Source organism: Parus major, chromosome 9 (assembly GCF_001522545.3).
Source record: "Parus major isolate Abel chromosome 9, Parus_major1.1, whole genome shotgun sequence".
NCBI lineage: Eukaryota > Metazoa > Chordata > Aves > Passeriformes > Paridae > Parus > Parus major.
The window spans coordinates 14,450,989-14,466,723 of record NC_031778.1 but is presented as its reverse complement, the minus strand read 5'-3'; the positions used below and the strand labels follow the sequence as shown (position 1 = coordinate 14,466,723).

At 46.4% G+C, this 15,735-nt stretch overlaps 1 protein-coding gene across 5 annotated transcripts in view; it reads left to right on the top strand.

The window, feature by feature from the left end:
- The window catches only part of TP63 (tumor protein p63), a 98,901-nt gene that overhangs the window by 71,177 nt on the left and 11,989 nt on the right, over nucleotides 1-15,735 (top strand). For 3 of the 5 annotated variants that reach the window (XM_033516788.1, XM_015638325.1, XM_015638328.2), the window contains 6 exons: nucleotides 5,648-5,834; nucleotides 7,498-7,613; nucleotides 7,970-8,079; nucleotides 8,328-8,464; nucleotides 9,484-9,566; nucleotides 10,495-10,631. In XM_033516788.1, the coding sequence (XP_033372679.1) occupies nucleotides 5,648-5,834; nucleotides 7,498-7,613; nucleotides 7,970-8,079; nucleotides 8,328-8,464; nucleotides 9,484-9,566; nucleotides 10,495-10,631 (770 nt within the window). The remainder of the gene's footprint in view (nucleotides 1-5,647; nucleotides 5,835-7,497; nucleotides 7,614-7,969; nucleotides 8,080-8,327; nucleotides 8,465-9,483; nucleotides 9,567-10,494; nucleotides 10,632-15,735) is intronic. The other 2 variants (XM_015638326.1, XM_015638330.3) reach the window with 1 other exon arrangement.

The following is a 15,735-nucleotide window of genomic DNA, read 5'->3' as shown; positions in this document are numbered from 1 at the left end:
CCGCAGGCTACGTTTCTCCGCTCTCCTCCCTGCCACCCCTCCCCTTCCCCGTTTACCTAAGCAGGTCATCACACACACACACACAGGCAGCCATATATTTATTTTTTTCGCTGGGGTTTGCGAGGCGCAGCAGCTGCGGGCGCTGGGAGTGCCGCCCGCCCCGGGGCAGCCCCGCCGCTCCCCCGTGCCCTGCGCCGCTCCCGCGGCCCGTGGGTCGCGTTCCCCCTCGGCCGGGGGGACGCGGGGCCCACCTGCCTGATGTCAACATCCCGGCGGGCGAGGCCGGCAGGAATGTGCCGCTCCCCGCCCGGCGCAGGTAATTAATCCCCGCGACTGACAGGTGGCAACAGGCGGCCTTTGGCTGCGGCTCCCGGGGAAAAGCGCTCGGAGGAAGGATTTTAATAACTCGTCAGCACCGTTCGTGAGCGCCTGGCGAGGCGGTGGGGACGGGGAGGGGGCAGAAGAGCCCCAGGGGAAATGAAGTTTTAAGTCTTTGCAAAGGCGGACGCCCTTGGGTGATTCACTGCCCTTCCTCAAGAGGGAAGAAAGTGTGACATGGTTTTTCCTTTGCCCCGGGGTGGAGAAATTTAGTAAATGCCTGCAAAGCACTCGTGGGGCTGCATCAGCATCCCCTCCCACTGCCGTGCTCCCGGGCATCGCACGATGGCTTCCCTTGCAGATGGGGATGCTCACAGGTGTGTCTGTGTCCCTGGTGCCCCGGGCTGTAAGGCCGGGGGTTGTTACCACACCTGATGGGTCTGTGTCGCTGGACCTTTTGTGCCCATGGTTTGAATGCCAGCTATACCCACTAAGCAGCAAGCTGTCCGCTTTTCCCTGGAGCCTGGTGAGACAGATGACTTCAAACTGAAGCTGCAACAAGTCAGCTCACAAGCCAGGGGGTTAAGGTTATGCTGAGCTGAAGGTTAAATCTGGAAGATGTTCATGTGAATGGCACTCCTGGTACAGCTCCTTTTCACTGAGTGTCCTCTGAGTACAAGCTGGTTCCTAAGAGTGTGTGTGCACATTTACACTTGTGCCCCCACCTGCTCCCAGCAGTTTTTTGTAAATGAAAAGTAAAATCATGGTGTAGCATAGCAAAAATATTAAAGGTGCTTTTGTAAATTTCAGTTTTTATTCTTAGTTGGTAGCTTCCTTTCATCTCACTGCCTTTTGTTCTCCTGAATAATTAAAACATATTCAAATTATTTTCTGTTTCTTTGTGACTCTCCTTATTTTCACCTGTGAATACTTTGGTGCAGATAGCTATTGCATTCCAACTCTTCTAACCTGTTCTTTTTTCTCCCCTTCATAGGGAGTTAGTTTGGTAGGGGAGAAAGCATAGCTGATTGACAGCTTTGAAAACACCAAGTTTTCAAATGAATGTAGTTAACTGAGTTGAACTAAAACATGACTACTTGAAAGAAGCTTGCAAAATATTTGAAAGACCTGTTGATCTGAGCAGGAGAGGCTCAGGGAACTGTAATGCCTTAAGCCAACCTCTGGGATCACCTTCAGGCTGACATCCCATCAGCATTTGTAGAGCTGACTGAACCCCACTCCTTTTAAAGATTTAGGAGCCATAATCCCTCTGCTGGATCAGATGGTAAAACAGATATTAGAGGTAGATTTCAAAAGTAGTCCTTGGGGGGATTTCACTGCATCAGGCTTTTGCAGAGGAATTGAATACTTGGTAAAAAGCCATTGTGGCTTGTATTGCATTGAGCACTTTTAGGAGACTACACTCCTTTCTAGCAAAAAATTTCCATTTGAGAGTCAGGAAGTGTTTAGATTTTGCCTTTCAACCCTTTGTTGACACACCTTCAGTAGAAGGGGCTTACTGAGAAATCAGACAGGTGTTGCCTGATGGTAGCTGGTGTGTGTATTGTGATAGTGAATTACCAGCCAGAGTGCCAAGAGTGGATAATACAATATGTCTGCATACTGTAGGAGAGCAGAGTTGCAGGCATTGGAATGTTTCTGTCTTTCCTTTTAAAACATATTATTAAGCAAAAAGCTAAATTCATGGCAGGCAGCAGTCAAACTCCAAAGAAAAGTCTGAGTTAAAGCTTCTTCCTCTTCAGGAAGATATTCAGAAGATAACACATTTCCAGGCTCAGCTCTTTTGTTTTAAATGGCTTTCAGGTCTGTACTCAGGTGGAAGTGGTGTTGCACTCCGTAGGCTGTTGGCACAACCTTTGTTCCTACTGCCAGATAATGGTTGTTGTCATCTTATTAACTGATAGACTTGTTTGTTTGGTGAAACTCATTTTTTATATTTGTATTCCTAATTAATTTCATTTTCCTGCTCAAGTGTGTTGATTAAGTCATGCTTTGGATTTCTGGGAATTGCTCACAGTCTCACCCCTCATACGAGTGTCAGTTCACAGCAAAATGGTGAGCAGGGGATGTGTCACCTCCTGCAGGGTGGGATGGTTTGGGACCACTGAGGAGCAGCACCTGTGCCAAGAAGGTGATCCTTTCTTACAGGCACTGAGGGCACAAACAGCTCCTGCCTTGAGTTTTCTTTCTGAAGCGCCTTTGCTTTGAAATCTATATACAATATCCTGTCTTGCTCTGTGGATATAGCGATTATCACTGATCCAGGACGAAGTCACCATGACCTAGTTGTTGGCATCTATTTATGCCAGTAAATGGCTGTGCATCAGGTTACTCCTGGTTGCAGCAAAGTTGGTTGGGGTGAGAAACTCGAGCCCCTCTCTGTCTGACAGCAGGTACCCCGTGGACAGATTTACACCGGTGTTAAATGACTGTCCCTTCAGTGATTACACGCTCACAGGCGGCTGTGCCTGGGGTGGATGTGAAATCATGGCTCTGTGCCATGTCCCTAAGCCCTGTGCAGTGCCTGTGAGGCTTGAACTCCTCTTGCAATCAGGTGACAAAAAAGGCAGCTCAGCCCCCGTTGCCTCTCTTGACTCTGCTGGCCACTGCTGCCTAATCTTCCCATGTCCTGTCTGTGCTCCGAAGCAGAGGTGGGCTCCTGGTTACCCTCCTTTCCTGACATGCCAAGTTCAAGTTGTTTGCCATAACCTGCAGTTTTTTGAGTCTGCCCTGTGTTTGTTTGTTAGATGGTTTGTTCATCATAACCATTATACTATAATCATTAGCTCTTTGCTTTCTGTGAATTTAGGGTGTGGGTCCAATGCCTTCCTTGCTGGTCATAGCCAAAGAGGCCCAACAGTTGGGGTGCCAAAGGGTGGGTGGAGGGCAGATCCCTCCCTTTCCCCACTAGTAGAGGAGCTGTGCTGTTTGATCACAGGCCTCAGTATTTGTGCTGGTTTTGGGTGCATCTCAGTCTTTCCAAAAGCGGTGATTTTTGTTTTCCCCCTCGTAAGCCCAGCTTTCTCTCTTTTAAGATGATATATATAAGATTACAGTCAGCACCACGATTCCTGATCAGTGACTGAGGGTGAGCATCTCCTTCCATATGTTTAATTCTCTGGATGCCTGCAGGCACTGGACACGGTGCCTCCTGGCGTGTGCTGTGCCCTCTGTGCACCACTGCTCTTCAACATTTATGCTTGCATTTCAGCCCATCACCTTTGGGTGCCCAATTTCTTTATGCTTCAGTGATGTTAAGGCATCCAAGTGATTAGTTGGCTTTTTGAGATTTTTGAGGCTTTCTGTCCTTGAAACCTTCATACTGCTCTGAGCAAACTGATGCGTTGAAGGAAACAATGCTTTACAGATTCTCTTCCTTTTGAAATATATGTGATTCTTTTTCTACCTCTTGAGATGAAAAGACAACATAGTAAGCTCACTCTTACCTTCAGTAAGGAATTGCTTTTTAATTAAAAAACAATGAGGAATTTCACATTTAAAAGATGTACGATATAAATCACCATCTAGATCTGTTTCGCAACTTTTTTTTTGTAATTGTTTGGCATGTTCCCTGTTTCCGCAGGCTGGGTAAATCCTTTGTGGGTTTAATCTCTAGCCTGCAGGCACATAAAATACATTGCACAATTTGGCCTTTGCATTTTAAAGAAATCTTTTTTCGTATCTTAAATACCTGTAGCATCTTCTCTGCCACATGGCAGGATGGTGTTGAGTGAGGAGGGAAGGGACTGGCTTGGCTTAGGTTTAATCCCTTTCTCCTACCCAGTGTCTCCTGCAAATTTGGTTTTTCCTGTGTTAGCAGTGTGTACACTCTGAAATGCAAATAATCCCTGACTATCACTAGCTAATCCTTTTGCTGCTGCATCATCTGCCACCCACCCATGCACGTGCCAGTGGGGTCCATGGCCACAGTGTGCTCTTGACCAGTATGAACCTGTCACTGCTGTGTTTGAACAGCTGGGAACGGGGCTCTACTGGCCCACAGCTGCTAGAGACCTTTTCTTGTGAGGAAATAACCACCTTGGGGCTTTCACTTTTCTTTGTCTGCAAGAACAGAGGACATGGAGATGGGGAAATGCCAGTAATTCCTGTGGGTTATGTTGATAGAGGTACAGCGAGAGCTCTGCACTCATGAATGTCTGAATACCAGGAGGAAACTGAATAACCCTGGAGTAGGGTTCTAAAAAACCTGATGTATTTTGGAGCAGCCCTGTACAGCAGGGAGACTGGAGAGTCTCCTTTATGTGAGATATCCAGGAAAATGGATTTAGGTTGTACAGTATTGAACCACTTGGGACTTTCCTTGCCATCCTCCCTGCTAGCAGATGCCTTTATTTTAGTGAGGGGTTTTGAAAAGAAACCACCAACTTCAGCCTTGATATTTTGCTGAGTAAAGGTTTCCAGATGTGAACATGCCCCATGAAAATGCTGCATTAGTTTACTGTTTTAGTGGGGAACATCTTAAGAGAAATCTAATTTGTCCAAATTAGCACAGTGAATAAGAGCATCTTTTTCTGTTCCAAGTGCTCATTGCATGGTCATAGCCTCCTTTTTGGAGCCAGCTTCTGGGTTATGCTCTAGGTTCTGGTCACCATGGGCTGGTATTTGGTCTGTTCAACTCTTCTGGCCTTCAGAAAACAAAACTGTTGTTTTGTTGGGTTTTTTTACCTCCTTTTTGGATGTAATGCTTTGAGTTCAGAAGTGAGGGGATTACTACAGAGATGTTCAGTAGATGTACAAGATGGTTTTAAAAGATGACTGAAGTGTCAGATTTGGTATAACTCCCAAATTGATTAGGGCCTTGTTTTCAAGTACTGTTCAGTTCCAAGGTTTATGTTTTTATTTAATCCCTCTGTAAGAGTAGGAGGCCTTCTTAGAAAACAGGATGAAACACTTTTGTCTGTGGTTTTGAGTGCTTCCAGGATTACAGGATGTTGTGAGAAGAATAGCATCTGTTTTGTTAGGTGGGTAATGTATGTCCTTTACAAGAGGGAGTGTGTCCCCAAGAGAAATAAAGGCTTTATTTGTTCGAGTAAATGAAGTGCTCTTTATCTGAAGATTTTTGCCTTTGGGAAAGCTAGTATGTAGATTTATACTCTGCTATTTTACAGCAAGTAAAGGTCATGGGGTTTTGTCACTTTTCTGGAAGCGTGGCTGTTGTGCAAACAAATGCAGTGCCCAGGCAGTGGTTGGTGCTTTTGGTTACATGTGCAAAGCAGTCTCCATGTTTCTGGTGTGCCTTTATCCCTAGCTGAACTTCTGACTCTCTTTTGGTCTGTTACCCATTCAGTATTCCACAGAACTGAAAAAGCTGTACTGCCAGATTGCCAAGACATGTCCCATCCAGATCAAAGTGATGACCCCACCACCTCAGGGAGCTGTCATCAGGGCTATGCCAGTCTACAAGAAAGCCGAACATGTCACCGAAGTGGTCAAACGCTGCCCGAACCACGAGCTGAGCCGGGAGTTCAACGAGGGTAAGGAGGGCAGTGCTGTGCTGGCAGTCCCTCTCCAGAGCTGTTTGGCTGATGACTGGCCACTGAGGGATGTGACAGCAGCTTCAGAGCAAACCTTCTGGAAACAGACCTCCCTGGGACACCTTGTGCAGCTTTTTATTTCCCGTGCTTGCCAGGAAGGATCATGCAATGCTTTAGCTGTCCCTGTGCAAGCTCGTCCTTGAGGAAAGCACTGAAATAAACCTCGCGCCTGCCCAGGTTGGATGGATGTCTGTGCCCGTGGCAGGCACTGCCCCTCTGGCAGCCTTTCTCTGCTCTGCTTTTGCTCCTGCAATGAGAAGCAGCTGTTCTTGTGCTCAGGAATGAGCTTCCATGTCGCTGGGACAGGGATCTAGTAACAGGATGCAATATCATCTCCAGTCCTTGATCCACGCCTCAAAGACAGAGGGGCTGTTTATCTCTGGCAGGGTAATGCTAAGTGCCAGCATCAACTGTAGGCAATGTTCTTCTACATGTAACAGTATTAATGTTTTAATCTTTTACTTGCTTCTCCTTATGTTAATGAAGTAGCAGCTGTTTCTAAAACATCCTTTGGTTTTCTGCAAGCTCAGGGTCTGGGTTCCATTTCGCCTTGGCCACATAAGTTCACCTAAGTTCAGAGCATCTGTTTTATTCTGTGTACATTATTTATCTCCTACTGTAAAAAAACCCTGTTGGTGTCAGTTAGCAGGATGTCTTAGGAGCCTGAATCTCATTGCTGGTTACAGTGCAGCCAGCTAGACAAACCCCAGAGATACACAAGAATTTGGGAGTATAAAATCAGAGTAGACTGAGACAGTTCTTCAAAACAGTTTTTTATATTAAAAAGTGCTTTTCTGATGGGACTGGATTTATTAAGGCTTGACACCATTCAATGATGGAGTTTTAAGAAAGAATTTATAGGGGATTTTCCTTACTCTGAAATTACTACTTCTCTAGAAATAGGCTGTGTTTTGAGTAGGAAATTAAGTTTATACACAAAACAAATTCTTGAGATGAACCCATAGCAGACTTCTCTCATCAGAATTTAGTTGTATGTTGTAGAAACACTGAAGAAATTCTGTAGGAAGGAAGCTTTTAATTACTGGAAAGTGGCCTAGGAACCAAGAAGATCACGTTCCCTTCTGCTGCTGCTGTAAGCAATCTGACTTTTCAAGCTCTCCATTAATTAAATGTATATTTCGCTTGCTCCTTGAAACTTTTTTTTAAGAATCAAGACTGATGGAAGGGATCAGAAGAGGGCTAGCAATTGATTGGAAAAAGAGTGGGAATTGAGACTTGAAAGAATTTGCTTTGTATATGCATTAGAGGGAGAAAAATAAAGGCTTTCAGCTGGTGTGAAAATCCAGCAGAAGTTATCTGCTGGAAGAACTGCTGTGAGCTGCCATTCAGTTCACATTTGGGCTCACTTAGTCTGGGATCTTGGGAAGCCCTTGTTCAAGTTTAGCCACAGATGTCCAGAGTGAGCTTGAGAAAGCCTGTGTTGCCTTTGGTGTCTGGCAGCGGGGGTCATGGGTAGGGGTGCTTCAAGGGCTACCCATGTGTGCTCTGATGCACCTCTGGGGCCACATGCATCTCCCTTGATGGCAGATCTTGCCACCCTGTGCATGACCTTACTTCTTGTTTTTTCTCTTTGCCCTTGCAGGGCAGATTGCACCTCCCAGCCACCTGATCAGAGTGGAAGGGAACAGCCATGCCCAGTATGTAGAAGACCCCATCACCGGGAGGCAGAGTGTGCTGGTCCCCTATGAGCCACCCCAGGTATGTTTGTGAGCCTGAGCTGGTGGCATCCTGGCACAAAAGGGGTGGAGATTGTAACCCTGGGCAAAGGAATTTGGGTCTTGGGCTGTCCCTATCTCATCACAGTGAGTCCCTTCTTCCTTTCTGTCAGAAATGAGCTGTGAAACACCCTCCTTATTCCTCTAGATAGATGCTTATCCCTCTAGATCGATCCTCCATAGAGCAGGGGCTCTTAATTTCTTTTAAGGAAGCTTTGTAGTGAGGGCCTATTTCATGCTGGTCCAGTTGCAGCCCAGCTTGGGAAATACAAGAGAGCCTGGAAAAAGTGGAGTTTTGTATCCACCATCTTTTGTGCTCATCGCCTTTGTCTCATCCAGGTCGGAACCGAGTTCACTACTGTCTTGTACAACTTCATGTGCAACAGCAGCTGTGTTGGAGGGATGAACCGCCGCCCGATCCTTATCATTGTGACCCTGGAAACCAGAGAGTGAGTTGTGCATCATGAGTATAACCCTTCTGGCTCCTCTTCCACTTAGGGCAGCATTCCATATCCTTAAGAGCAGCTTAATTCAAGGGGCTTTAGGGTATTTTTTAGGTCTGTGTAGGTGGGAGTTGCCCAGCACCCGGGAAATGCAGACTGGGAAATGGAAGGTGCACAGTGAGGTGTGAAGTTGAGGGGAACTGCTGGCCATATCCAAGCTGCCAGCTGATGTTTCTCCTCACCTCTCTTCCCAGCGGGCAAGTCTTGGGCCGCCGATGTTTCGAAGCCCGTATTTGTGCTTGCCCAGGCAGAGACCGCAAGGCAGACGAGGACAGCATCCGCAAGCAGCAAGTGTCTGACAGCACAAAGAATGGTGATGGTACGAAGCGCCGTAAGTAGCTGGCAGAGCTGGGCAGATCGCAGATGGGGCTGTGTCTGGGTGCTTCTGCCACGGAGACAGAGTGGTGCTGTGCATGGGCTTGGAGGCAGGAGGGCATTAGATGTCTGTTCTCCCAGGGTGAATCAGCCTAAAAATGGAGCTGCTGTTCACAAAGCAGTGTTTGACAATGTGGGTTTGGGGGCTCCCTTGCAGCATTGCTGGTGTTAGATTAGTCCTGCCAGTGGTGGGTGGAAGGGGTGTTTATTTGCCACCTTCCAGTTGTCTGTCTGGAACTCTAACCTTTTGAACCTTTGCTGCTTGTTTGGGGTCTTGCTGTTATTCTTTGCTTCATCTAGCCAGCCTTCTGTGCTGTGGCAGGTGTCTTCCAGCCACAGGGATGTAGACTGAGGCTCCACACAAACCCTGCTGTGCATTGGAGACACTCTGCCAAGCAGCCTCTCAGTGCTCTGAAAACAGCCAAGTCCTCCTTGGACATGGAGGATGTGGAAATCCACTTTTGGTTTCCCCGGTACTCAGTGAAGGCAGCGGGCTGAACAGCAGGGCACGGGTTATGACAGGAGGCAGACTGGAGTGGGGCTGTGTTTTCTCACTGAGTTCTGCTCCCTGCCAGTGGTCTCGCCTTCATTGATCACTGATTCACCAACAGCTTGTGAGCCCTGTAATACCAAAACTTTCTGGAACTTCCCTGTAAAGAACCAGTGCTTATTCTATTTGTGGTTTGCCAGGGTTTTGTCATATATCCAGCACTCCTTGGTCAATGTGTTTGCCCAAGTGACATGGCCAGCCAGCATCTGCAGTCCTGTCTGACCTAAGGAGCCAGGAGCTGCAAGGACAGTTCTAGAGTGGCTCGGGCAGAGATCCCTTCAGAGCACTACAGATCTGAGCTGGTCATACACTTCATATCTCTTCTGTATCTCTCTTTTTGCCGTACTCTTCTTTGTATGCTCCTTCCCTCCCTCTGCCCCCTCCTTCTTTTTTTTAATGGGATGCCTTTGGGGTTTCTCTTCCAGCTTTTCGACAAGGAACTCATGGCATACAGATGACATCTATCAAAAAAAGACGTTCCCCAGATGATGAGCTCCTGTACTTGCCAGTGAGTTCTCTATTTACCCTATGTTCAGTATCTTCAGTAGTGACTCAAGGCTCACCTAGACTTCAGAGAGAACTGAGGATGGGGTTGGGTTGTGAAGGAATAATTTTTAATTTCTTTGATCACATGTGCTACTAATATTAAATACATATTCTAAATTTAAAAAAAATATTAAAAATTCCACTAGGTGCTAAGAATGGCTTATGCAAGACATATGGAATATCCCAAGGAATCTGTCTGTCCTGGTGCAAACACTGTCTTTGAGATCTAACTAGGTTTCCTCCTCTGTCATTTCTGGGTCTGTGGCACGTGACATTTCTCTAGAAAACTGGGTGATGTCATACTAATAGGTAGATGCTTCTGTGGCTTTTATGTGTATTGCAGTTGTAATGCAGTGGCAGAAGTGAAATATGCTGTACTGAGTGCAGACTCAGGGCAAGAACTATCTCTAACTGGCCATTTAGCCCCTTGCCATGTGCCGTGTTTAGTTGGATAAATCACAAATCATGGAGTGCTTGGAGGAGAAGGGAGAGACAAACCCAGCTCCCAAATTCAAGTGCTGTCTTTTCTGAGGGCATGTAAGATTCAGCACCAGATCCGCTTACATCTGAGGCAAGTAAAGACATTTTCTGTCTAAATAGGTTGGATCAGAATGTTGCTTTTGGCTGGCATAGATTCACACAGAGTCATATGACAACCCCAGGATGTTCATCAGCCTGCAGTGTGAGATTATCATTCTTTAACATTATTTGCTGCACCTCTAGAACAAGGCTTAGCAGTTTTATTGTGTGAGCATACTGTATAAACAGTGTATTTGCATCCTGCTCTGGTTGTTTACTTTTTCTAAGGTGACTATCAATAAGGTCTATAAATGCAGTCCTTTAAAGCTTTTCTTTCCCCTCCAACCCCCTTTCCTTTTCCTGTGGTCCAGGTGAGGGGGCGAGAGACATACGAAATGCTGCTGAAGATCAAAGAGTCCCTGGAGCTGATGCAGTACCTTCCCCAGCACACGATTGAGACCTACCGACAGCAGCAGCAGCAGCAGCACCAGCACTTGCTCCAGAAGCAGTGAGTACCAGTGTGCTTGCAGTGTCAGTGCTGTGGGGGAGAGAGGAGAGAGACACAGAAGGCTTCTGCACAGTTGTTCACAGGGACACAGTGCTCAGTTGAGGGCTGAGCAGTGGGACAAAGAAGTCCTCCTTCCCCAAGCACATGTCCTGACTGCTTGTAGGGTCCCTCTCTAGTCTTTCGTCCCACATATTTCAACTTTTGGCTTTAGATGGTGAATGAGGATGGGCTCAGTGCCTCATTTCTGACTTTTAGCCAGAGGCACAGCACAGCGAGGCTGAGCCATTGACAGCCTGTGGTCAGAAACCTGCTGCGTGTTCCTGGGACGCATAGACTGGGTGCATTCCTTTTCCATCTGACCATCTTGCTAATAGTATGTAGAGCTGGGACTGTGAGCATGAGCTCAGCTGAGTGCTTGGACCCCCTTCAGTGCATCTCTTGTGCATTGGAGGCTTGGTGTCTTAGTGGTACAACAGCACTTCAGGCTATAAAACAGAGAGCCGAGAGCAAAGTTGAAACACAAAAAATCTCCTTTGCAGCTAGAGGGCACGTCAAAGAAAGATTCTGTACACACTTTTAAAGTACTGTCAAAAACTGCAGTTTGCCTGATGATTCTTCTCATTGCTCATGAGAAATTTTCCATCCTTTCTGAACTCAGCTGACAGGCCTGCACTGGGATTGTTCTGGGTGCTGTAAGCCTGATTAGGATGGGGAAAAGAAAGGCCAAATAGGTGTTTGGGTTGCCAAAGCTGTGCACTCAGAGACTTGTGCAGAGAATCACTTCCCAGACGGGCTGTAAGCAGTGTCATTCATGGGCATTGCTTCACCTGCTGTCTCGGGTGACAGAAAATAGCCCCTGGGCTGTAGGTGGCTGCCAGCGGTAGTGCTTCGGATCTCGCGCGTTCCTGCTGGGAAGCTCTCGCGTCAGGAGGCTGTGGGTATAACTCAGTCCACTGCAGAGGTTAGCTTGGGGCCAAGGCACCACATAAGTCCCACTTGAGCCTGTAGGGATTTATTTCAGTGCCTTGGCCTTGTCTCAGGACTTCTGCAATACCACAGCTTTCTGCCAGATCTCTGTATGTGTTCGCATTTCGACCTGTGTGTTTTTAGTGTCAGCTGGAGTCTTGTGGAGGTGTGAAAAAAGCCTTCTGCCAAAACGTCTGGAGCATCCAGGGGCTCTGGACTCTTTTTTGGGGCACTTAAAAATCTCATTATTATTATTTACTTTCATCAGTCATCTGTGCTGATTGTGTATACTATAGCTTGTATTTACTAGCTTCTAGGCATTGTGGCCTTTGTGTGCTCTGCTGCTTGTTTTCAAAGCTTCACCTGAACCACAGCCATTTCAGCTGAGAAATGGTTTTGTAAGCAGAAATGGACAGCAGCAGATGACAGCTTTCCATTGGTGCTGACAGCTGGCTTTGCCATAATGACTTTTTTCATTCTTTCTGTATCAGTAGGATGGGTTCTTGGCAAATGAGGCTGGTATTTGTGTTACCTTTAAGGACCAGCATGTAGGAGTGCAGCCATTTAATTTAGTGAGACTTCTTTTGGCATGTCTCCTGGCACTTGTCCAGTTATATTCTCATTTTTCTCAATTTCTGAGTGTGCTCAGATGCAGGGGAGAAAGATTAAGAGCTTCTAAGGGTGTCAGGAGTGTGGAGAAAAATAACCTTCAGTGTTTGTCCAGAGCTGCTGCAGTTGTCTCTGCCAACAGCCTGCTATCAAGCAGGGTGCTCTGTGCTGAAATGCATATGCAGGCAACAATTTCTTGGGTGGACTTTGGGTTTTGGTGCTTTTTCCTCAATAATCCATGGTATGGCTTACTGTCAGAAGGAATGTGCTCCGTGCAAGGGGATCTTTAGGCTGAAAAGACTCCAAGATGTAGTTGCACCCCAAAAAAGGGGCTTCAGGTCTCAATGTGAGAGTGGGGAGAGCAGTGCTTTGTAGGGAATGGTTTGGATTAAGAGCAGGTTGCTGGAAGATGTCTTGCAATTGCTTCCTTTTCAGACTGGCCAAACTCAAGAGCACAGGGACTCCTTCCTGAGTCAATTCTGGCCTTTCACTTTGTATGCAGGGATGTACTTTAAAATTTTGGTCCTGGTTCACCTTTAGTTCATCACACATAAGAAAAGTGGGAGCTGGGAAAGTGTGTATGCTGTGACCAAGGTGGAATGTGTTGGAAGGTCCCAGCAGGGCTCTGTGAGAATGGAATGTTTGAAAGTTGTCTTTGGCTCTTCTTTCTCAAAATGGAAGAGCATCCACACGTGCCCCAGCGTTGCACCTTGGTGGAGGAACTGCTGGCTTTTTCTGTTTATTTTTCAGGGCAGTGATTAACATAGAAAAGCTGTCTAGGTGTGTGGAAAGAGTTTTCCCTGTCACTCCTACAACATGGAAAGCTTTTTTGAAGAATAGGAAAAGCAAGGTTGAGATGATCATGGTGAAAGGTAGTTCTAAAAATCTGTCATTTTGGAAAAGACCTGTATTATGGCTCTTGTGTACATATAGACCAGCATTGCATTTGACAGGCCAGCAGATGCAGCTGTCTGACTGTTCTGGAATAGAAAAGACAAATCTGGTGACAATTAAAATTCTGGTGTCCCACTAGGTGACCAAAATACTGCAATGCTCCACATTTTGCCAGACCACAATATTTCTCTGTCTCATCTCCTCTCTCTGCTTGCTCCTTTGTGCATGGTTTTCTCCAATTTACTCTTATGCCAAATACCTTCATGATCATAGGTGGGAATTTGTTGGCTTTTGTTTCAGGTTCTATTCTTCCTTTCTCACTGGCAGATCCTGGGGCCCATACTTGAACTGCAGCACACACATTTGTTTAGAAGAGTTTGTAGTGTGCTGCCATTTGTGTGAAACATAGATTTGCCAGATGACTACTGCTGCAAGAGGTATCAGAGGTGGCTCATGCTTTGGGGAGGGAATGTTTCCTGCTGTGAAATACATTTACCATATTCAATATTCCCAGGAAGCTACCTGCACAGTCTTTAAGGATTTCACTAGAGAACACTTCATGTGGTGGGTTTCAGTCTGCTGAGCACTTTTTTCAGAACTGTCTGTATTTCAGTTTCCTGCAGCAGAGAATCAGAATATTTTAAGTTGGAAGGGACCCATAACGTTCATAAGGAACACCAAGCCCAACTCCTGTGACTGCATAGTTTTCACAAGGCCTTCCAATAGCTACCAAGGAGAGGGCCCTTGGGATCCAAGTGGGATCTTGTACCCCAGTAAATATTTCTTCCCTATCAGCAGGGCTGTAGCTATGAGCCCACTGGCTGCCTTTCAGTCTAGTGAGCAGCACAACTCATCCAGATGAGAAGGAATTCACCTCATTAGTGAGCTGTGACAGAACTGAGCTATCCAATGCCTGGAGTGCTCCAGCTGAGCTGTGAGCTGCAAGGATCCCCGGTGCTTGCTGTTGTGGGAATGGGGAAGGTATTCTTTGTACCTTCACCTCATTAATCTCACTTTTGGTGTGAAAGCTAATAGTGGATTTTTGCATGATTTGTTTTGGTTTTGTAGTGCTGTGCTTGCATGTGAACTCCAGGCACCTGGATAGTGTTCTCACTACAGAATGGCCAAGATTAAAGGAACCAAGTAGAAGTGCTTTGTGGACTTGAGGATACAGTGCCCTCTGCATCAGCTGGTGGCCCCAGAGACCTCTCAGCTTTTCAAAGGGAGGAAGTTGAGCTGTCATCAGTATGGCCAATAAGCACTGTTCCCCTTCTCTAGCACCAGCTTCTGGTTTTGAAGTGACTGTAGTTAGAAGTGGACTCAATGGAAGCTGCTACTCCTTTTCTCCTTTGGTTGAATGTTTTTTGTTCCTCCTGTATTTGTCACTGGAAACATTATCAGGGCCTTATTTGTACCCATGAGACTAGGACAGAATCGGATTTCCCTGTCAACTGATTGTTTTCACTTCCTTGCCAAACACTTGTTTGTGCCTGGGGCTTTCCAGCTTTCTAAATCTCCCTGTTACATGCCCTCACTGTAGGTGCTAAGACATCTGCTTTTTCCCTCTGAAAGCCCATCCTGTGATCATGAAGGTGAAAAGTGACTGTTTCTCTCTTGGTGGCTGGCAAAGGGTTCTGTACATTCATCTTTCTCTTTTCTCTGGTTCCTTCTTTACAGTCTCCTTTCGGCCTGCTTCAGGAGTGAACTCATGGACTCAAGGAGGGACCCTCCCAAACAGACCGATGCCATCCTAAAACATTCCAGCCCCCCAAACCCATCAGTGTATCCCTAAACTGAGCTGGCAGGGTCACTTTGCCCAGCTGGCAGGACTAGGAACAGTGGGGCAAATACACAGCCTGACAGCAGCAGAGTAAATAGTGAGAGTAAACTTTTGAAGGGACTCAAACTTTACAAAAACAACAGACACTTCTACAGACCTCTTAGCTGTAGCACATAGCATTGCGAGGTCGGGAACCACGATGTCGTCTCTCTTGGTGTAACTTTTTCCCTGTTTTTGTTGTGTTGATACTCTTTCTTCCTCTGTATTTGTGAAACTCAGTAGGGTTTCTCTGAGCAGGTCTCAATTTTAAAATGCCTTTTGTCTTGTTTAAGTTAAAAAATGTGTCCGTGGACTTGGGGGGGCGGAAGCAGAGGATGTGTTATATGGTCTGTGATAGTCAAGTTGGCCTGTTTCAGTGTTGGTCCTGCACTAATAGTGTAAGTAGCTGATGTATTTTGTACTGCTGGACAGGAAGAGATAATAATTATATGAACTGGCACTGCTAAGAAATCAATTTTTTTTTTCTGTAAAAATGCCCTCAACTTTGGCATGTTGTTTCCACTTATTTCCAACCATAGAGGGTCTGATCAAAACTGTAAGGACAGCCATGGGACTTTGACTTTTCCCCAGCACTGCTGACATTGATCCAGCTTTACTGAACTTAGGGAGTTCCTCCTGACTCTGTGGGCTCAATCCAAGTGGTGGGCTGAACTGCACAAGTTGAATGTGTGGTAGAGTTGTAACAATATCCATGTGTGCCCAGTGTCCCTGTCCCTTTGCAGCTCAGGATGTAAAGGGTAGAGTGTCCAAAACTCCCTGGTGCCCTACCTGTGAAAAGGGGCTGGAATTTGCCCC